Source organism: Meriones unguiculatus, chromosome 1 (assembly GCF_030254825.1).
Source record: "Meriones unguiculatus strain TT.TT164.6M chromosome 1, Bangor_MerUng_6.1, whole genome shotgun sequence".
NCBI classification, from domain to species: Eukaryota; Metazoa; Chordata; class Mammalia; order Rodentia; family Muridae; genus Meriones; species Meriones unguiculatus.
The window spans coordinates 199,018,320-199,041,693 of NC_083349.1; the positions used below are offsets into that span (position 1 = coordinate 199,018,320).

The following is a 23,374-nucleotide window of genomic DNA, read 5'->3' on the forward strand; positions in this document are numbered from 1 at the left end:
AAACTAACACAGTTCAGGCCGAAGGCGCCGGAAGTGGACTTTGCTTGTACGCATCGCCCGCTGGGAAATGTAGTCCCCAGCAGGGAACCAGATGGCGCCTAGCCCGGGCTCCGGGAGGCCGGCTCCACCTATTGGAATAAGACCACGTTTGTGAACCGCGGGACCCGGCCGGAAACACGAGGTACAAAACAGCCCACTTGAGGTTTCTGGGAGTTGAGGTGGCAGTCAGAGCGTACGTGCGCAGTGGCAGTGCTCCTAGCGCGTTGTTTTGAAGTTGATATGAGGGAAGGGAGTTGGAGGATGTTGTGTATTTAGCGGGGGTAATGCCGGGCTTTGACAAGTCCACAGTTGTTCAGGTTGGAGGTACTTTTCGGTTTGGTATTAAGTTGCTACCATCACCTTCCACTCTCCCCGGACCACCTCAACGCTAATGCCTAGTGTTCAAAATGCCCTTCTGCATGTACTCCCAAATCCTAGATCTGCAGTCTTTCCCAGATTTCCTTCTGGGGATGCTCCTTTAAAATGATCTTCAGCTGGGGAAACAGATTCCCTGGTTTTTCCCCAACTCTCAGTCTAACATCTTTGTCTCCCAGCGAATTACCCTTACAGAAACTAGGTGGCAAAAAGCCGCTGGGAAAAACAATTTGCAGACTTAAAATGCAATATATTATGTACAGGAAAAAGAGAATGGACTTAGGATAAACAACGAAAGGCAGGCATACAGTCAAACAAAACCTACCGTGAGATGGACTTTGCAAATATCATCAACAGTCCTCTGGAACAACTACAGTGCAAGTTTGGGTCCCCTATTTTCCTATTTCTGTATATGTACTCAACTTGGTTGTGATCTGTTGGTGGTGGTGTTGATGGTGATTGGGGTTTTGTTTTTGTTTTGTTTCAGTTTTCAAGATAGGGTTTCTCTGTGTAACTGTCCTGGCTGACCTGGAACTTGCTTTATAGAATAGGCTGGCCTCGAACTTACAGAGATCCGCTTACCTCTGTTCCTGAGTGCTGGCATCAAAGGCGTGCACCACCACCACCTATCGTTTTTATTCAAGGTCTCACTAGGTCACCCTGGATGCCCTAGAACTTACTCTGCAGACCAGGTTGATCTCAAACTCAGAGATTCACCTGCCTCTACCTCCAGAGTGCTAGAATTAAATGTTTGTGCCACCAGAATCAGTCACAAACCCCCTTTTAAATTTTATTTTTATTTATTTGTATATGTATTCATATGTGCACATTTGTGGGTTTGATCACCCATGTGTGCATGTGTGGACAGCAGAAGTCGATATTGGAAGTCTATTGCCTTCCACCTTATATTCTGAGATAAGATGACCCTGGAGCTCGCTATTTTAGCTAGCATTATCTGCCAGGGGTTTCTTAATAAACATTAAAAATGTTTTGTTTTGTTTGCCTTGACTATATATACAATTGCATATATTTTCCCAAATAAATTCTAATTTTTTTGTTCCAGTCTTATTCAAAGTTCTAGGCACTTCCTAAAACAGATTCTGCAAATCAGACCATATTTAATTTCTTTACCAATAAGGAAACATAACCTTGAGCATCATTAGAAAGTCGCTCTATCATTAAACCTTAAACATACGGCACATGCTAATCCACCCACCTGAAGACATTCTCAATATTCTAAACTTTTATGATCACCTAAGCCATATTCCAAGTTCCGGAATTCATGGTTTACAAATAACATTTCTAACTTCTAGTATAACACATTTTCTAAGCACCACCTATGGGTCAGTATGGAGAGGTCCTAGAATTTTAAGTTCTCTTGATATCTACGTAATTAAAGTTTTAACCTTCCCATGCCAGAAGTATAGTTCAGTCACTCTTGGCACTTTCTAGTATCACACCATCCACAAATGGCTCAAAGCTAGTGCCAAGAGCAAGAACTCAGAAGCATTTCCACTATCTAATTGTTCTCCCTGCTCCTACCACTTGTCTTAAATGGACTATTACAAATGGACTGGACACATAGGCCACAATGATCACTTTTCACATAAGATGACCTCCCAGAACTCATGCCTGCTTGTTTCAACTCAACAAAGAAAATCTGTACCCCTGGACCCAAGAAAGCATTGGCTCAGGGATGTCCCCTCATGTTCCATTAGCTCTGTGTGGCCTCTGTATTCTGTGTTGATGTATCTCCTAATTGCTGGAGGGATGCTCTGCACCCAAACTTAACATAGTCACCCCTGTTGGTAAGCATTTCATGTGCATTAAATAAACACTTGACAATGAGTCTTATAAGAGGCATATAAAGAACATTTATAGTCTTAAAAGTTTCCCTGACTGTAAAATGAATAATAAACTTGAAGGAAACATGACCAATTACAGGCACCAAGTAAAATAATTGTGTTTTGGATCAGGCTAATGGGAAGAAAAATAAATGGAAATACTTAGCAGGTATAGACACAGGGGAATGCCTGAGATGAGACTGCATGGAGAACTCACCAAGGATGGATGGTTTAAGAACACTGCTGAAGACTTTTCCACATTCCTTACAACTCCTCGTAGAATAAAGTGAACAATCTTGTTGAAAGTTAGAGTCACTGATAAATGGTAAAGGTTTCTCAGTAGCTAAGGTTTTGCCACTAGGTATACAGTTTTAAGCTTTCCAGTGTGACGTCTTTGGTGACAATTAAGGGATGACTTTGTTCTGAAGGCCTTTTCACATTTATCACAGACATAAGGCCTCTGACCCGTGTGAAGTCTCTGATGGTGAGCACGGGATGAGCCATCACCAAATGCCTTTCCACATTCAGCACATGTATAAGGTTTCTCTCCAGTATGAACTCTCTTATGTCTGATAAGGTAGGCAGTATAAGTGAAGGTTTTACCACATTCATTACACTCATAAGGTTTCTCTCCTGTATGGAGTTTCTGATGTCTGGCAAGACAGGTGCTTCTTTTGAAAAATTTACCGCACTGCTTACATTCAAAAGGCTTTTCTCCTGTGTGATTTCTCTGATGAGTGGTCAAGTGTGAACTTTCCCTAAAAGCTTTCCCATATTCCTTACATTCATAGGGTTTTTCTCCAGTATGAATTCTTGAATGAACAAGAAGATGTATACTCTGCCAAAAAGCTTTCCCACACTCCTTACATATATAAGGTTTCTCTCCAGAATGTACTCTTTGATGGCCAGTGAGTGACATGCTATGGCTAAAGGCTTTCCCACATACATCACACTTGTAAGGCTTCTCACCTGTGTGAATCCTGTGGTGTACAGTCAGGGATGACCCACTACGGAATGCTTTCCCACACACACTACATTTGTAAGGTTTCTCTCTGGTGTGAATTCTCCTGTGCAGGGTAAGTCCTATGTGAACACTGAAGACTTTCCCACAATCAGTGTAATCAAATGGCTTCTCTCCAGTATGATAATGCCTAAAGTGGCGAGTCAGGGACATGTTGTACCTGAAGGCTTGCCCACACTCAACACACTGAAAGGGTCGTTTGTCATTGTGACATCTCTGATGTTGAGCAAAGGTAGAACTGTCCCTGAAGGCCTTCCCACACTCCTTACACTGATATGGTTTCTCCCCAGTGTGAATCCTCTGATGCTGAGCCAGGTGTGCAGGCTGCCTGAAGGATTTTGTACATTCCTTGCACTTATATGGTTTTTCTCCAGTATGGATTCTTTGATGTACAATAAGGTATGAATTCTGGCTAAAGGCTTTCTTACATTCCTTACACTCATAGGGTTTTTCGTGGGTATGTGTCATTTGATGCTGAGCAAGGTGGTGACTCTGCTTGAACGCCTTTCTGCAGACTGTGCATTTATATGGTTTTTCACCAGTGTGGATTCTCTGATGAACAGTAACAGATGAGCTATGTGTGAAGGTTTTCTCGCATTCGTTACATTTAAAAATGTTCCTCCCTGACCAGATTTTCTTGTATCTTCGTACCTTGAGATTTTTGGAAAAGCTTTTCTTATTTGAGTTGTGACTATAAATATTCTCTTCTACACTATCCAGATGGGCAGATTTTGAAGATTTGGTGTTTTTGTAGCCTATTTCTTTAGTGTGAGTTTCTTTATGAGTGACTATTTCTTTTATGTTAAATATTTCTTGATTCATTATCCGTCTATTAAAAAGGTCTTTATGTTTCCATTTGTTTCCAGAAGTGGGACACTCATGACTGAAACTTGTAATTTTCTCCACTGACACATCATCAAACACAAATTGCTTCAGAGATAATTCTTGTGTCTTATGTAGAGATTCGCCATCTGAAAAATGTAAAAAAAAAAAAAGTATTCTTTATCATGTGGAATTAACAACAAAAAAATCTAAAGTAAAGATATTCAAAACTATTTAATAAATTCCATACAATCACACAGAAGTATCTCAATTGGAAAATGCGCAAGGATGTACATGAGAATAAAAGCTTTGTGATAGGGACTGGAGAGATGGCCCAGAGGTTAAGAGCACTGGCTGCTCTTCCAGGGGTCATGAGTTTAATTCAGCAACCACGTGGTGGCTTACAACCATCTATAATGAAATCTGGTACCCTTTCTTTTTTGTTTTTTTGTAAATATATGAGGTTTTTTAAATTGTATATGTGTTCGAACCTGGGACTGGTGCCCTCTTCTGGCGTGAAGGTGTACATGCAAAGCACAACATTGTATACAAAATAAATAAATAAATCTTAAACAAAGAAAAAAAGGTGAGTTCCCTAGTAATGAGAACAGGAACTGTCTATGACATGAACTCTGTGGCTGGCTCTTTGACTATCTCCCCATGAGGGGGAACAGCCTTGCCAGGCCACAGAGGATAATGCAGCTAGTCCTGATGATACTGACAGACTAGGATCAGATGGAAGGGGAGGAGGACCTCCCCTATCAGTGGACTTGGAGAGGGGCTTGGGAGGAGAAGAGGAAAGGAGGGTGGGATAGGGAGGGAATGAGGAGGAGGCTACAGCTGGGATACAAAGCAAATAAACTGTAATTAATATAAAAATTTTTTAAAAGCTTTGTGATAAATTAACCTTGTGATAATGTAACCTGCTTACATTTGTTAATCTGTGGTAAATTAACCTTGACTACCAAGCCTATTGAATGAAAAATGACATAAAAGCCCAATAAAACACTTCTGCATTTTTATGTGAGGTTGTTTCTGAAGCGACTAACTAGGGAGGCCATGCCTTCCTGAACATGAGTTTCACTGTCCAATATGCTGGGAGATTGCAATAAAGGAAACAGAAGGAGGAAATCCAGCAGCAGGGGTGGTTTCTGTTTGATTTCTGGCTACCATGAGTGAATAGCTTTCCTCCACCATACCCTTCCCTCACTTCCACAAGTTCAAAAGCAATGCAGCCAGCTGAACACAGATATAAACTTCTGAAACCATGGGTCAAACTAAATCCTCCCCCTCTCAAGTTGTTTGCAGCAGGCACTTTGTCAGAGTGAAAGAAGCAAATGTGACAGCAGGGGAGAGATAGAAAAGAACAAGAACATGGGAAAATGACTAGGAAAACTAAGTATAAGACCTAGAAGTCACCTGCAATGATAATGGTATTTTTGGCCTTCATATACATATTTATATGTATATATACATATTCATTCAGTATGTATGTATTTATTTATTCAGTATGTATGAATGTTTTGTCGGCATGTATGTCTACACACCATGAGCATGCCTGCTCCCTGCAGAGTTCAGAAGATCCCCTGGAACTGGAGAGTTGGGAGTTGCCATGTGGATGCTAGAAATGGAATCCAAGTCTTACCCACTGAGTCATCTTTACAGCCCCATGTCTCCTACTTTTAATTGATTAGTGTATATAATTAAGTTAATTTAGTTTAAATACCAGTATATTTAATTACCATTGCTTGTAGGAACTCTCAAGAGTTCCCAACAACCACACACACACCACGCTCTATGACTTCTCCTAGAATTTAAAGGCAAGCGCCTTTATATATATGGTTATAATTTCATCATCAGAAAATAGTGCTCCTAAGTCCATCCTTTATGTGTTTGTGTTTCAGTGTATCCAACCCTTTATTTCTCATACAATTCAGGCTTCAGAGTAAAAAAATTCTTCATTCATTTTCTTGCTTTCAACAACTTTAAAAAAGTGTCACTTTTTAGTCCAATTTAATATAGGGTTTTGTTGTTATCTGGGATGTTTAGGTAAAGGTGTCTCAGTGAGGGACTGTCGAGATGAGACTGGATTATGAGTATGTCTGTGGAGGATTACCTTGTCTAAACTGACATGGAAAGAATGAATACAGGCAGCACCATTCTCAGCTTTGGGGCCCTATACTGTATAGGAATAGAGGAAGCTAGCCGAGTAAAGGCATGCATGCTTTCACTCTTTTGGCCCTGTGACCAGCTGTTTCAAGATGATGCCACTATGAATTCCCTACAATGATAGACTATGATATGAAACTGCAAGCTTTTACTGTCCCTCTTAAAGCTGCTTTTGTCAGGAACCTTCATCACAGCAGCAGGAGTGGAACTAGGACATTCTCTTTTGTATTAAACAACTTTGTACAGAGATAAAAGGAAAGTAGAAGAGACAAGAGTGAAACAGAAGGGAATCCATGCCAAGAAAGGAAACTTCAGTTCACACCCAGGACCAAAGGCTTAGGAAGAGTTTCTGGGAAGCCTCAGCAAGGATGTAAGGACCTGTAACAATGGTCATTTCCTACAAGGGTTTTCCACCTGCTTTTCAGTCTCTCCTTGTAATGTGCTTCTTATCAACTCACCTTTCACCTCCCAAGGCTCCTTCCAATGCTCCAATAAGGAGATCAGATATGGTTTGGAAATGCAAGCTCCTGCATTAAAAAAAAAAAAAAAAAAAAAAAAAAAAAAAGGCACAAAAATAGGTCGAGTTTTGGGTTTTTTGGCACATAAGTCAGCCCCTTAAATCTGATACAACTACAAAATAAAAGGATCAAACACATTTGACGGGTAGACTACATAAAACTACGTGTTATGGTCCAGTGGCAGCCGTCAACAGTCAATCCTATAGAAATTACACTATTTCTTATGGAGTAGTGGAAGGGCAAAAACTTAGCTCAGTATTTTTTAAAGGACCATCACAGTAATAAATGAGATTTTTTTTTTTTTGAGACAGGGTTTCTCTGTGTAGCCTTGGCTGTCCTAGACTCATTTTGTAGACCAGGCTGGTATTGAACTCAGAGTGATCCACATGCCTCTGCCTCCCAGAGTGCTGAGATTACAGGCATGCACCACTGAGATATTTTTTAAATGGCCTGCGAGGGGATAGGTGTAGAGATTGCTCAGCACTTGGGAGCACATTCTGATAAGAAGAACTAGGTTCAGTTTTCAGCCCAGGTAACAGGCAGCTCAGGCACCTGTAACTCCAGCTCCAGGAGATCTAACAGCCTCTTCTGCAAGCAACTACACTCAAATGTACATATAGACACATATGCATATACATTTTTGTTTTGTTGTTTTTGAGACAGTTTTTTCTAGGGAGCCTTGGATTTCCTGGAACTTGATCTAGATCAAGTTGGACTAGATCCGCCTGCCTCCACCTCCCGAGTTTAGGGATTAAAGGCATGTGCCAATACTGCCTGGCAGAGTGTGTGTGCATATGTGTGTATTTTAATACAAATGAAATCTTTAAAAATTAAAATAATGTTTTAAAGGCCTGCTAGAGGCAATTTGGAGTTTGAGTTAATGAACTACCTGTCTAAAAATGAACAAAGCATAGGAGCTTGTGATTGTAATCCCAGCACTTGAAACCCTGTCTCAAAACAAAGAACACTCTTCAGAGAACAGGGACAGAATCCAGAGTCTGTAGATTTCACTTTCAGTATCCACGATAAAATCCATAATAACTGGACATAAGAGAATGGGAATTGTGAAACATATACAGAAAAGCAAATGTAACCACCTGCAGTATCACACATGTTAGAATTAGCAATCAAATTTTCTTTCTTCCTTTTTTTTGTTTTGTTTGTTGTTTGTTTTTTTGAGACAGGGTTTCTCTGTATAGCCCTGGCTGTCATGGACTCACTTTGTAGACCAGGCTGACCTCAAACTCATAAAGATCTTCCTGCCTCTGCCTCCCTAAGTGCTGAGATTATAGGCATGTGCCACTGCACCCCCCCTTAGCAGTCAAATCTTAAAACAGCTATAAAATCTACACTCAAGCATGTTAAAAGTATATATATATACTTGCAAAATAACTAGCAGCTATTATTGCCCTCACAAGATATGCACAAAATCAAGCCAGTCAACATTTTAGCATGGATGGGAGAGAAACTTATGAAGCTTCACTCCAAGAAGCTATTGGCAGTTGATGGCTGCTGAGGAAAAATCACTTTTCTTTGATGATAGGGCTGACAGATTGCCCACGCCTTGGTGGATGACCCTACACCTATGCACATATGGGTCAGCATTAACTGCATTCCAGGGGTGATTAATAATAATAATTTTTTAAAAGAACATGAAGTAAAGAGGGAGACAGGTTGGTATGCCTCAACAGGAATTGGAGAGGGCTGTGAAGGGTGGAAAAGAAAAAAACATACTGTATACATATACACATCTCAAATAATTAAAAATATTATTTTTTAAATAATTATATTTTATTTTTAAAATATCTATTATTGTTTATATAGAGAAATAAGCTGAGAAGATGGCTCAATGGGTTAAGCACTTGTCACGTAAGCATGAAGATCTGAATCTGAATTTCCAGAACCCATGCAAAACTACACGCAGGAGCACAAGTTTAATCCCAGCTTCCCTATAGTAGGATGCAAGGTGGAGGCAAGAGAATCCCCAGAAGCTTCCTGACAAGCCTGTCATGAGCTGCAGATGAACCCCAAAAGGTGGAAGGTGAAGACTGACATCCAATGGTTGTCCTCTGAATTCCACACACTGTGACATGTACACATTGTACTTGCTCCACACATGGATGTGCACATATACAAACACACAACACACACACACACACCAAAACTATTTTTAAGAGACATTTTTTAAAAGGAGGTATGTGGTACATGCTTTTAATCTCAGCACTCAGAAGGTAGAGGGAGGCAGATCTCTGTGGATCTGAGGCCAAGCCTGGTCTATATAGTAAATTCCAGGATAGCCAGGGATACCCTGAGACAGGGATGACCCTGTCTCAAAAACAAAAAAGGAAGGAAGAAAGGGAGGGAGAAAAAAAGGGAAGGAGGAATGGGAGACAAAGAAGGAAGGAAGGGAGAAAGAGAGAGAGAGAGAGAGGGAGGGAAGGAGGGAGGGAGGGGGGAAGGAAGGAAGGAAGGGAGGGAGGGAGGGAGGGAGGGAGAGAGAGAGAGAGAGAGAGAGAGAGAGAGAGAGAGAAAGAAAGAAAGAAAGAAAGAAAGAAAGAAAGAAAGAAAGAAAGAAAGAAAAGGAACTGTCAGTAGAAAAAAAAAGTACAAAAAGAACCAAAGATCCAGTTGGAATCTATAGAGATGGCTCAGTGGTTAAGAGTATAAATTGCTGTTATATTAGTTCAGTCCCCAGCACCATGTGAGGAAGCTCACAACCACCAGTAACCTCAGCTTCAGGGGTCTGATACCCTTCCCTGGAGTATGTGATTACCTGCACAAACTGCACACATAGGGGATATATCTCAATCTCTGTGTGTGTGTGTGTGTGTGTGTGTGTGTCTGTCTGTCTCTCTCTCTCTCTCTCTCTCATACACACATACACATATATGCCAAAATCTTTAAAAAAATAAAGAACAAAAAGAAAAATCTAGAATTGAGAATAGAGTGACACTTTAAAGATTACTAGATGGGCTTAACGCAGGTTAAGAAAAACAAGACTAGCCAGGTGGAGTGGCCCACGCCTTTCATCCCAACACTCTGGGAGGCAGAGGCAAGCGGCTTTCTGTGAGTTCAAGGCCAGCCTAGTCTACAAAAGCGAGTCCAGGACAGCCAGGGCTACACAGAGAAACCTTGTCTGGAAAAAAAAAAAAAAGAAAAACAAGAATTACCATTCATTCTAGAAGCCAATTAACACTAATTATGCAATCTGAAATACTGAAACAAGATGTCACAATTAAACAGATCATCTGAGGCAGAGTCTAAATGGATCCAAGTAAAACTTAAGTCCCCAAAGAAGACAAAAGATGAGAAAAATAGTCTACAGTTTCCCAAATTTGGCTGAAGGCATATATTTAGCTTAACACAGTGGAACTCAACCTGTGGGTTGTGACCCCTTTAGGGGGTTGCATATCAGCTATTTACATTACCATTCCTTAACTGTAGCAAAATTACAGTTATGAAGTAGCAATGGAAGTATTTTTCTGGTTGGGGGTCACCACAACATGAGGAACTATATTAAAGGGTTACAGCATTGGCAAAGCGGAGAACCACTGGTGTAAAGAGGCTCAAGAGAATTGGGAAAGGAACTTCCTGAGAACAGCAAGCTCCTCTAATAACATATATAGTATATATTACATATAATATATATGTGTGTATGTATACATATATGTATACAAATACATACAGATATGTATATTTATACACACACACATACATTCTAGGCTGAGAAGGGTCCATATTAGCCTAAGAGCAAGCATCTTAAGATATTTGAAGACATTAGGTTTCACTGATTTATTGTAAATTAATAAAAAGGATACATTATTTGGGGGTCAGTGAGGTGGCTCAATAACTAAAGACACTTGCTACCAAGCCTGATGCCCTCTCTAAGTCATCCTTCAACTTGCACATAGCATACATGTGTACCCTTCACACAAATAAAAAAATCAATAAAAAATTTAGAAAACATATTAGAAAAGTGATATTCTACATTTATAGTAACCAGGCCATATTCTTCTTCAGCCCTGTTACTTCCAACTAGTTATAAGCCCCTTGAGACACTGCAGTAGCCAGGCTCCTCCCCTCCAAGGGCCAGGTTCCATCCACAGAAAACTCTTTTTTTTATGCCTTACCTTTTAATGGATTTTGAAAAAAGAAATAACTTTATTAATTCCTTGAGACCTTTGTACAACATAGTTTGATAATATTCATCTTTTCCCCAACAACTCTTTACCTACCCCACCATTTTGTTGCCCACTTTCTGTCTTAAATCCATGACTTACAATTTATGTTGGCCAACTATTTTCGGGTATGGGGAATAGCCTGGAGTGTGTTTGGCATACCAGTGGCTGCATAAGTAAATAAAGCTGAGTCTTTTTCTCTCTTAGCATATATCAAATAGCATTAGCTTCTGAGACAGGTGTAAGACTTCATGCCCACCTCCCTACTTCCACGCTTGAATTTTGTTTGGCTTAAGAAAACTCTTAACTGCCCTAAGAGCAGGACCCAGCAGTAAAAGCCCAAGCTCAGGACTTGAAATCCCTGAGCTTGGGCTCGTGAGATGCCTCAGGGGTTAAGAGCACTGGCTGCTCTCCCAAATGGTCCTGAGTTCAATTCCCAGAAACCCCCATGGTAGCTCACCACCATCTATGAGATCTGGTGCCCTCCTCTGGCCTGAAGGTATACATGCAGGCAGAACACTATACATAATAAATAAACAAAAATCTTTTAATAAATAAATAAAAGAAATCCCTGAGTTCACCCATGCTCTGGACTTGAAATCCCACCAGTCCCCACACTGGAAAGCTCCACCCCCAGGAAATCTATGTAAATCCTGTCTTCTACTTAGTTCTCTGCTGCTTATTGCCAGAACAGAGGCAGACACTCTCCTGGGTTCTTCCTTCCCAACAATCTCTTCTGTGAGGTTTGCTGTGCAGAGTGACTATGGTATTCCTTGGCTCCTGACTGCCAGGGTACCTTTACCTTGGGAAAATCTCTCCCCTCCCCCAGCAGAGCTGTAACACTGTCACTGGAGAAGCTTTTCCCCTTAGAGCTGTAACAGTTACACTATTAAGAACAGCAGAACTGTAACACAAAGGCAACATAAGACTGAGGTGCCTGCTACAAGTCCCACCATGTCTGGGTTTCCAACTGCCTAAAGATATAACCATAAGTATTTGATAAATGTCAAGTTCACAGACTAATTCTCATCTAAACCTGAAATGATGAACATAGCTTTAGTAGAGTAGTTACAACGTGAAAGGTACTTAACAGAAGATCCACAAGGAGAAGGATGCTTACCCACTGAAACTAAGTTCTGATAGTTCTCCAGCACCACAGTCCTGTACAAAGTCCTCTGAGAAGGATTCAGCCACTCCCATTCCTCCCGAGAAAAGTCTATTGCGACATCTTTGAATGTAACCACATCCTGAGATGACACAAATAATTTATAAATTTTTGTTACATTTTTACTATTTTGTTTGGGTAGAGGGAGGAGTTCACCTTGCCAGTCAGTTATTAAGTGAAAGAAGACACAAAAAGACTACACCTTTTATTATGGAACTTATTTGAAATATCTGAAAGCTCAAATATGTAGATAGAAAAACAAACTAGTAGCTGGCCGGGAGTGAGACAGAGATTAACTGTGAACACTTGGACGGTGAAGATAAATTCAAGGCCAGCTTGGGCAACCAAGTAGGCCACCTCCTCCCATCTCAAAACAAAAATAATGAGTAAGAGGATATTAAAAAAAAAAAAAAAGAGGAAAACACTCCTTTCTCCTCCCATACCCTCAAAACTTCCATGATCTCTGATGATCAAAATATGTGAGGATCTTTCTGCCTGCTGCAGTTAGAAGTCCTGTAACCTAATCCAATCCTGACACACATTCCCTGAACAGTGTCAGATATCAGAGGCTGAATGTCACAAGACTTCCTTAGATTCAGATGTTCTGTGTTACAAGCTCAGTGTTATGATTAGGGACAGAGAGAGCTGAACAAAAATTCAAGTAGAGGGATACATGAGAGGGACTTTGTATGTCTGTCTAACCTGAAACCCATTTAATGCTGCTACTGAGATAGCTGTTTCATGTAAAAGAAAACAAGTCTTTTAACAAGAGCCCATACTGGTTAAAAATATTTATTCAGGGGATGGTGGTACATACTTTAAATCCTACTACTCAGGAGTAGGAGGGAGAAAGATTGCTACAAGTCTGAAGCCCAACTGGGCTTCATAGTAAAATTCTGTTTTCCATCTAAGTACTAAATCAGGCCTAACCCTCCTTAACTTTCAGGATCCAATGATACCAGGCACGTTCAAGGTGGTTTGGCCATGAACTAGTAAGAATCTATATTATAAAGGAGTGTATATAAGGTAGCAAGATGAAGGGGTTCTGAGTGAGCTCTTTGCCTCATCATAGTTATAAGTCACCTACTTGGCAGTTAAGGTTAAGGATAATGTCCTGTGTACAAAGGATAATGTCCCAGGCCCTGGGACAGGCTAGCAATCATAATTTCCAAAGTGCTAACCATCAAGACCTTTCTCATGGAGGAGAACAGGCATAAACTAACCTGTGACATGGCTTTCATTAGTTCAATGGTCATTTCTTGTCTCCTCCTGGTTTCTCTCTTTGAGAACAACTGTGTCCTGAGAAGTCAGCCTAGGAGAAGAGAAGTTAGTAAAAGCCAAGGTTTTCATTGTTCTCCCAGCATCACCAGTGTAAAGTGCTCCTTCCCTTTCTTTTCTCCCAGGGTTAGCTGGCTGAGAGCAGGTATGATGCCTAAACTTCACTGTCAACTTGACTGGATCTAAAATCACCTGCAACACCCAGCTGGGAATCAGATCAGTGTCTTGCCCAGCCATTATCAAAGAAGCTTCCTCCTGCAGGAGACAGGAACTAACACAAAGACCCACTATTGGACAATGTGCAGAGTGAGAGACCTTGGAGCACTGAGTCCTAAATGGGATGTCTTCCTCAAATGCATTCTCTCGGAGATCAGAGAACTATGTAGAAGAGGAGGTGGAAGATGGTATATTGTTGTAAATAAAAATGGTGTTGGGCTAAATAATGTTTATTATGTGCCTTATGATTATCATGGTGGTATTATTTGGCCCACTGTCACTATTAATAAGACACAGACTCCTGTTAAACTTTATAATTGCCTTATTTACCTTGGGTTAGGCAAATATTTCACCTACACTGTCTCAATAACCTTACCATCTATCTCCCAGCCCCCATCCAATGTCATCCGCCTTAACAATCTGGGCTACCTTCCATCCATAATCGTATGAGTATTTGCATATATTTGATGTTTTTTCCATCTACACCATCCTCCCGACCTACATGGTTTCTTCTCCACACTAACCCATTGTGGTGTCCCCCTTGCTCCTCTCTTCCTGACCATCTCTCTCCCGTGTTTCTCTTAACCCAAAGCCCAAGAATATTAGCCATGCCTACCCCATTTTACCCTGCCCAGGTTTTAGGCCTTTAATCAACCAATCAGGTATAATACCTTAAGCAGGTTTACACAACAAAGATAGGTTTATACAGGCAGTAACCAGATCCTGAGGGCCAGTAATTAGCACCAAAATACAAGCATCAGACCAACCCCCCAACAAGGGTAAGAACCAGAGAGGATGGAGGACACCAACAAAAGTGTCTTCTAGACACAGCAGCACTGACACTCCCATGACTCACAGAGACTGTGGCAGCATGCACAGAGCCTGCACAAATCCAATCCAAATGAGGTCCCAGAGCTGAGAGGAGACATGGTCATGAGGCCCCCTCCGTATCCCAGAACCTATCTCCAATTGCTAACCACTATCAAAGGAAACATTAGTTTTTCTCCAAAAAGGAGTCTCACTGCGTATACATACTACTACACTCAAGGGCAAGCTTCATAGCAGTAGATGGCCATATATATCATAAACTCAATGATACATATAAAATGGTCTCATAATGTTTTGCTTTGTCTAGATATTTTCTCTACCTTACTAATCTGCTGCTTATATATTATTAATGTCTCTGACTTTCTGTTTTTATCGGCTTTGTTTTTGTGTATATGTCTCTATATTTGTTTCTCATACTTTTTCTTTGCTTTTTTCTATTTTGTTTTATTCTGGTTTATTTGTTTTATTTACCTGTTTGTATTGTTTTCTAAAGAAATAGAAAAAGAAAGCATGGTGTTGGATGGGTAGGGAGGATCTGGAAGATGAGGGAGAGAAAACCATGCTCAGAATGTATTTATGAAAAATTTATTTCCAATAAAATCACCTAGAGGCATAATGCTGGGCATGTCTGTGTTTCCAGTGAGGTTTACCTGAAGAAACGGATTCACCCTGTGGTGTCACCATCCCATGGGTTAATTTAAAAAGGGACAAAAGAGGAAAGTCAGCTATTGGTTCCTGGCTCTCTGCTTCTACCTTGAAAAGCAATGTGACAGTCTTCTCGTACTTTGCCCCACACCTTCTGTGCCTGCTAGGCTATATTCAAGTTCAGAGTCTTTTATTTCATAAAGGATTTTTGTCAGAGCAATGAGAAAAGTAACTGGCACACTTGGCAATTCATGGTCACTACCAGGGTAGAGCAAATCATACTCTCTCCCATATGCCTGAAGTCCTAAATTTTTATACCCAAGCCCCCTTCCCATTACCTGGTCTCACTGTAGATAAATAGTCCTGCAAAACAGCTATTCCTTCCACTTTTATACACAAAGATGGAATTGTTCCCTTTTAAGGTTTCTTATCCATGATTTGGCAGTCTGTTTAAATTCCCACTCCTAATGCCACTAGAGACAGAGGTTACTATCTTCCTCTACCCGAAGCCCCATGGCCGTCACTTTCTTCTCACTCTGGAACAGTGGAACTTTAGGAATCAATTCTGCCACTGTATCTTCTGTCCTTAGCTCATTCATTTCTCCTCCTTCCTGGCCTAGATTGAATGGCTTCCCTTTCTCTTGACAGATCAGTCCATCTATTGCAGCTTCTCCAATGCTTAGGTCTAGGATTCTTACAGCAGCACACAGCTCTAAACAGATAATCTAATGCTGGAGCCTAGAGAGATGGCTGAGCAGTGAATAGCACCTACTGCTCTTGAGGATCCAATTCAGTTCCCAGCACCCACATGGTAGGCCACACTATCTGTAACTCTACTTCCAGGGGATCCAACACCTTATTCTGGCCTCCACAGGCATAAGAAGTACATATGGTACATAGATATCAGGCAAAACACTCACATACATAAAATAGAAATAAATAAATATATATATATATAAAAGAATCTAATGCCAACAAGGCATGGTAATGCATACCAGCAATCCCAACTATCAGAACTCTGGGAAGAGTACTCCCCAGGAGTCCAAGCCAGTAAAACCCTGACAAAAATTAAGATAAATAATAAAAAATAAAGGAAAAGGAAAGGAAAAAGAAAATCTCCCAGGAAGATGGAGTAAAGGTACCTGAGGATATCAGTTCAATCCCTAGAATTCATAAAGTGAAAAGAGAGCAAAGTTGTTCTCTAACTTACCCCCCCACACACACACACACGTACCATGCTGTAGTACATATGTGCCCCACAACAAAGCTAATAGATAAAAAATTAATTTAAAATGTCAGAATATTTTTATGTTTTAACAATCTAATTCTATTAATCTTCAAAGTTGTCATCCCATACACACAGGGCCATGATTACAGCCTAAAAGTTGACAATGCAAATACTCGCAGGAGTTCATATGATGCCTTATCTCATGGAATGCAGTCACAAGCACCTGAAAGAAGGCACATGACATATAAGCACACTTACCAAGATCTCAGAGAGGCCTTGGGTATACACACGATCTATTTACAGACACCCCTTACTGTCTCTCACACCCATACCAGTCTCACAGCCTCTGGCCTGTTTCTTTCACATGCACAGATGCTACAACTTCAATAGCCCTATATTCCTCAAGCCTTCCAAATACCACAGTATGGTTCAGAGTATCCTCCTCCAATTTGGTCTCACACACACAACTGCTCATATTTCTCTCCCATTCCCACCCACAAGAATGTGATGTTTTCTGGGCACAGTAACCCCAAATTTTGGAAGGCAGCCACAGCGTCTCAGTTAGGGCTTTATTGCTGTGAAAAGACACCATGACCACAGCAAATCTTATAAAGGAAAACATTTAATTGGGGCTGGCTTAGTTTTAGAAGTTTAGTCCATTCTTGTCATGTTGAAAAGCATGGTGTCATACAGGCAGTCATGGTGCTGGAGCTGAGAGTTCTACAACTTGATCCACAGGCAGCTGAAGGAGATGGTGTGTTACAATGGGCATAGCTTGAGCATAGGAGACCTCAAAGGCCACCCTCACAGTGACATACTTCTTCCAATAACATTACATCTACTCCAACAAGGTCACACTTCCTAATAGTGCCACTCTCTATGGGCAAGCATTCAAACACATGAGTCTATGGAGGCCATTCCTACTCAAACCACTTAAAACAGGGAGCTAATGAGTTTGAAGGAGGCTAACATGGGATAGAGAGGAGTCCGTTCCAGTCCTAGCTTTCTAGTGAAACATTATGTATTGCTATGGGAGTAGACGTTGGTGCCTTCATTATGGAAATCAGTATCTCAAAAGAATATATAGGCCTGTACTACTGCAGGGCATTTCCCCAAGGAGATCTATATCCTGCCACTGACATACTTAGACATTCAGCGATATATCACACTATTCATGACAGCTGAAAAATGGCATTGGTCTAGATGTCCATCAACAAATGAATAGAGAGAAAATACAGTATGTTTAACAATGGAATTTTTTTGTCTGTAAAGAAGCACTAATGGATGAAGAAAAAGGGCAAACAAGAGTGAGTTGGGGAATTTAGTAGAAGATGGAGGGAAGACGACCAGTAAGTAAAATATATATATGAAAATGCCACAATAGAAGCCATTATTTCATATACTAATTTAAAGACAATAAAATTTTTAATCCAAAATAAATAATAGAGAAAAAAAACATAGTGGCCTTTCACACACTGGAGAGAACACTAGTTGCTTATACATTCCAGTGTTTGTTTCACAAATATTTATACAAACCATCCCTAGTAATTTACATTTCAATTACTTTCTTACAAAATACTCACTGGTATTTCTCATCCCAGTCAGTCAAATATGCATGCAGTCATACAGGCCAGATACAGGCATACTCCCATCTTACTGTGCACTGATCTCTCTCATGCATACCAACATAGAGTCTTTCACAGCCCAATTTCTTGTTTATACACACACAAACACATATACACACAAGTGTGTACCATGACACTTCCCATTTAACCTCTCAAAGGAGCCTCATGCATTTGTTGACATTTTATATATTGGCACATCTGTTTCTCACTACATAAGCTTTTTCTAAGGAGACATAAAACATGTATTTACCCCAGATAAGGGTACCAGTGACAGATAAAAGTAATGATTCCAAAAAAAATCCAACTTAGTTAACCAATGGGTTTACTGAGCTTATTTACACAGCATGAGTAAAGAATTACTTACAGGAGCATGAGTAACCCCCAAACTGCTGCATCAACCCAAAGTCTCACCCTATCATGGGTTACTTCTTCATGGAAACTACATCACAGAGCTGCCCTTGTAGCTAACCTTTCATTTCTTATATCCTCTAACATCTCCCAAGATCACCTATATCTGGATGGGACACAGGGTGGGAGTGTCAAATCCAGATAGATATCCTGTGACCCTCCCTCCCTCCTATTAAAGAGTATTAACAGCTCCATCACCAATACCAGAGACCAAGCTGTCTCTGTTGTTCATCTCAATTAGTCTCACTATGGCTACAAAGTCCTGGTACTTTCTCTCCAACACTTTATCTTAGTCCATGTTCTATTGCTGGGAAGAGACACTGTGACCATGCCACTTTCACAAGAGAAAGCATTTAATTGCAGCTGCCTTACAGTTCCAGGGGTTTAGTCCATTATCATCATGGTTTGAAGCATAGTGACACACAGGCAGAGACATATTGCTGGAGAAGTAGCTGAGAGTTCTACACCCAGAACCACAAGCAGGAGGAAGAAAGAACCACTGGGCCTGGCTTGGGCTTTTGAAATCTCAAAGCCCATCCCCAGTGACACACTTTCTCCAACGAGGCCACACCTACTCCAAAAAGGCGATACCTTCTAATCCTTCTCAAGTAGTGCCCTGATGAGTAAGCATTCTTGAGCCTTTAGGGGCCCTTCTTCCTCCTTCTTCCTCCTTCTTCTTCCTCCCTTTTGGTTTTTCAAGACAGGGTTTCTCTATGAAGCCTTGGCTGTCCTAGACTCACTTTGTAAACCAGGCTGGACTCGAACTCACAGAGATCCACCTGCCTCTGCCTCCCTGAGTGTGAGAATTACAGGCATGAGCCACTGTGCCAGGTTTTGGGGGCCATTCTTATTCAAACCAACACATTCCACTCCCTGGCCACCACAGGTTTGCAGCCATATCATCATGCAAAAATGCATTTGGTGCAGCTCCAAAAGTCTCCCATAGTCTATCATAGTCTCAACACTGTTTAAAAGTCCAAAGTTCAAAGTCTCTTCTGAAACTCAAGGCAACCTCTTAAATCTAACCCCCTGTAAGGTCAAAAAGAAAAAGCGTATCATATACTTCCAACATACAATGTCACAGGATATACAATACCATTCCAAAGTAGAGGAAAGGGAGAAGAATGAGGAAGACTGAAAATCAGCAGGGCAAACTCCAAATTCTGTATTTCCATGTCTGATGTTACTGAAATCTCTAAATCCTTTACAGCTGTGTTGACTGCAACATACTTCTCTCTCTTGGGCTGGTTGTATAATCAGTCTGCAGCTATTCTTAGCAGGTATCCCAAGACTCTGGCATCTCCAATCTTGGGGTTTCCAACACATCCTGGCTTCACATTCCCAGTTTCACTCAATGGCCTCTCAGGGCTACCATGCAGGTACCCCCTGACACATACCTGGCCTCAGCAGCTTTCCTTAGTCACAGAGGAAGATTCCATAACCCCTTTCTTGTATCCTTGACTCTAAAGCCAGAACCACATGGCCAAAACTGCTGCTTGCTGAGGCTGGAACATGGCCCTTTTGTTTAACTACATCTTCATCACTTTTCTGGTTTTGATGGTTTCCTTCACTGCTTAAGCATTTCTTTAACTCCATTTCACAATTTGAAAGCTTGGTTGCTCCCTGAGGCCACCATTTTACTTTACTCCCTTTAGCATCAGGCTTTTCTTAAAATTTTTTATCTCCTTGAGCAATGGACTTAGCTCTACCACACTTCCTGGTGCTTCTTTCCTCTTCAAACTGTACTTTTTTTCCCTTGTTCAGTTTGTTCCTTTTCATTATAGATATGCATAAGAGTGACCACTAATAACTAATATTGATACAGTCAATACTAGGCAATCCTGAAATCGCCTCTGCCAATGTCATTAATCCAAAAGTCTTTGTTTTAGCATCAGGCTGATTTTTAGGACAAGGGCAAAAAGCAGCTGGGTTCTTTCCCAAAATATCACAAGAATGGTCTCTAGGCCACTTACTAATAGTTTTCCTCTCTGACACCTCTTCAGTCAGGCTATCATAGTCTACATTGCTCTTAGCACCACTGTCTTCCACACCCCTACAAGTGTGGTCCACTAAGCCCCACTTAACGTTTTCAACTTCTTTCCTAATCCAAAGTGCCAAAGTCCACATTCCACCAACAAGCAGCAGGTCAGGCCTGTTGCAGCAATACCCTGCTCCCAGTACTAACTTCTACTTGATAACAGATTGCTGCTGTGCACATTCTACTTTATGGGTCAGATAAAACTCAGTTCATGATGGAAAGCTCAGGTCGCATCACCACTACCAAAAGTAGAGACCAAGCTGTCTCTACTGTTCTTTAAATTAGTCACTATGACTACAGAGCCCTGATACTCTGACTCCAATGTGTCAATGACATAATCATGATAGACCCAAAGGGAAAAGCCCTACAACCCTTATACACAGGCTAGCCTCACACCCTCTATTTTCTCGAAATCAAGTCTCACACACACAACACACACACACACACACACACACACTTGATGATACAGAGAAAACACAAATTCAGTTTCTCTTCTTTGCAACACAAACACCTATGACTCCAAATTGGAAGTTTTCTGAAACATATCTGGCTAACAGTTCTGCAGGAGACACAAGCTGGGCATATTTTCACCAAATTCAGTTCTCATACTAACACTCATACTAACATGTCAGACCCCACAGGTTGAGTGCTCAGTCCTTAAGATTGCCTCTTCCTTTTGATGCTAGTTGCAAGTTCCAACTTTTCTTACCTGTGCTAACGAAGGTTATAAATCAAAGTTTTCTATGAGCCCCTCACTGTTCAATCAATTTGCCCGAGTGGCTCCCAAAACTCAGTAAAACCCTTGTTTACCAGATTATTATAAAGAATATAATAATTTAAAGGCATATGAAGAGCTAGAGAGATGACCAAAGCAAGTTCTTCTCACTCAAGCCTAAGGACCAGAATTCGGTTCCCAGAACCTACATAAAAAGTTAAAGGACAGATTAAACTCCAAAAAGATGTCCTCTGACCTCCACACTGTGACACAAATCATAGACAAATTTTAAAATGTACAACTGAAGAGAAACAATGGTCAAAGTCATGTGGGAAGGGGTGTGGTAGCCCGCAGGAACCTCCACACGTTAAACTGTCAGAAATCTCTTTGAATCCTTTCCTTTTGAGTTTCTATGGACACTCCAGGACATAAGTATGGCTGTGTAGATCGTTTATCTAAGTGTGGGATGCACATGCCTATAATCACAGCACTTGGAAGGCTGAGTTAGGATGACTGGGGGTTCAAAGTCACCCTGTTGGGTTTGGGGTGGAAGCTGAGAAAACTCACTTCAGATACAGAAGCTTAAACTGAAAGCTTTATTTTCTGAGCTCAGTTTGGGATCTGGACCGCATCCCCGAGGGGTAGCTGTATTTCATATTTAGAGGGTGAAAACCGCAATTAGTTCACATAGGGGTGGGATGATAGGGGGCACAGTGGAAGAGGGTAGTCATCTCTGACTCTTTTTTTGTTGTTTTGTTTTTCGCTATCTAGACAAGCAGTTATAGCTTACCTTTAATTTGACTGGTCCCAAGTAAAGTTTATGGTTAGGACCAGATGCCCTTATGGCTGGGGAATTTCTGAGAACAAGGCCACAAAATATGCTAAACATAAACAGTTTTTAGTCAACCTGACCTTGTGCAGACAATCTACATGATACTCTCTCTCAAAACAACAACAAAAGGACTGGCCTCTAGTAATCAACTTACCCTTCAACCCTGTCTTCTCCCAGTTGGACTTTGGGGCTAAGAGTCCTAATCCTCTAATCCCGTTGGGCGACTGTGATGATCAGGCCGGACCCTTGAGCCATTCAAGAACGAGCGGTCAACAAGATATTACTTTGGAGATTCCAAGTATTGAAATGCTGTAATGCAGACCACCGGAAGATACCATATGTTTCATAGTCCTCTTATACTCACACCACTTCTCTCAAACTCTATCTTCCTTTCTCAGCATTCACACGAATGTACAGTCACACTTAAAACTCACAGTCCAGTTCGTTTCACACACGCTCCGACCTGGAACACCCAAGCACATACTTAGATCTGGACACCCTCCGCCCCAACGTCGTCTGAGCCCTCGCGCCGCCAGATATTACGCATCAGCCGGCCTACCTCCAGACAGAAGGACGCTGGTTTCTGGGGAACGCGGGAAGCACCTCGCAGCGCAAGAGCTCCCACTCCGCAACAGGAGCCTCAACTCCTCTACCTTACCCAAACACAGTCAAGCAAGGGACGCTGGGAAGTACCATACAAGCTTTCCGTGCGCAGGCGCAGTCTCTGCCAACCACAACAGGGGGGCAGAGCCCGAGAAAGGCGGGGCTTATCTTAAGGGGCGTGGCCTCAGAGACAGTCTGGTGAGATGCGAGTCTTACGAAGAAAAGCTGTTTCTAGGTGAAGGCAGCGGGGATAACCAGAAAAGTGGAACAGCCTCAGAGGGGGCGGGGTCAATAGGGCGGGTTCTCTGTAGAATCCTAAGGAGCTTGTGGAGAAGGGGCGGGGTTTCAGCGGAGTCTAAGGTGAAGGCCGCTCAAGGTGGAGAAGGGGAGGGAGCTCAGCAGTCTTAGAGGAGGGCGGGGTTGTCCAGTAGGGCGGCTTCTCAGAGAGTCCGAGGTGAGCGAGCGCAGGGCTTAGCGGCGAAGAGGTGGGTTCTCGCTGAGTCCCTGGTGAGGGCGCGCCAAGCGGAAAAAGTGTTCTCCCTGATGTCAGAAGGGAGGGGCGGGGCTTAGCCAGTAGGGCGGGTTCTCATTGCAGTCTGAGGTAGGGGCGGGGCTTGAAGGAGAAGGGGCGGGTCTCAGCAGAGTCCGAGGCGGGGCTTGAGGAGGAAAGCCGAGTTCTCAGGGGAGTGCATGGTGAGGGCGGTGCTAAGCGGAGAAGGGGCGGGTTCTCAGCGCAGTCTGAGGTGAGGGCGAGGCTTGGAGGAGAAGGGGCGGGTTCTCAGAGGAGTCAGAGGTAAAGGGCGGAGTTTGTGGAGAAGGGCACCCTC

At 41.8% G+C, this 23,374-nt stretch overlaps 1 protein-coding gene and 1 long non-coding RNA gene across 3 annotated transcripts; one reads left to right on the forward strand and one right to left on the reverse strand.

Annotated features, from left to right (window-relative positions):
- Positions 1-45: 45 nt before the first annotated feature.
- LOC132650583 (uncharacterized) lies at positions 46-5,123 on the forward strand. The gene is made up of 3 exons (XR_009588874.1): positions 46-181; positions 3,570-3,678; positions 4,146-5,123. It is a non-coding gene; the product is annotated as an uncharacterized LOC132650583 (long non-coding RNA).
- Znf471 (zinc finger protein 471) lies at positions 2,266-23,025 on the reverse strand. 2 transcript variants are annotated; one of them, XM_021654394.2, is made up of 6 exons: positions 22,504-23,025; positions 22,099-22,253; positions 13,355-13,443; positions 12,087-12,213; positions 6,729-6,797; positions 2,266-4,250 (listed from the first exon to the last, which is right to left on the reverse strand). In XM_021654394.2, exons 3-6 carry the CDS (start codon positions 13,385-13,387, stop codon positions 2,602-2,604), a joined length of 1,878 nt encoding a protein of 625 aa, XP_021510069.1. In that variant the 5' UTR covers positions 13,388-13,443; positions 22,099-22,253; positions 22,504-23,025; the 3' UTR covers positions 2,266-2,601. The 2 variants fall into 2 exon arrangements, with proteins under 2 accessions (XP_021510069.1, XP_021510070.1); XM_021654395.2 differs by lacking the exon at positions 22,099-22,253.
- Between the last annotated feature and the right edge of the window lie 349 nt (positions 23,026-23,374).

What these genes read in the sequence shown, in the direction of transcription:
- Znf471 (XM_021654395.2), bottom strand. Translation starts at nt 13,387, where the DNA reads ATGACCATTGAACTAATGAAAGCCATGTCACAG. An exon ending in TAATGAAAGCCATGTCACAG is followed by an intron (nt 12,214 to 13,354) that starts GTTAGTTTATGC and finishes GTGTCATCTCAG; the next exon opens with GATGTGGTTACATTCAAAGA. An exon ending in GGAGCCTTGGGAGGTGAAAG is followed by an intron (nt 4,251 to 6,728) that starts GTGAGTTGATAA and finishes TACATTTTTCAG; the next exon opens with ATGGCGAATCTCTACATAAG.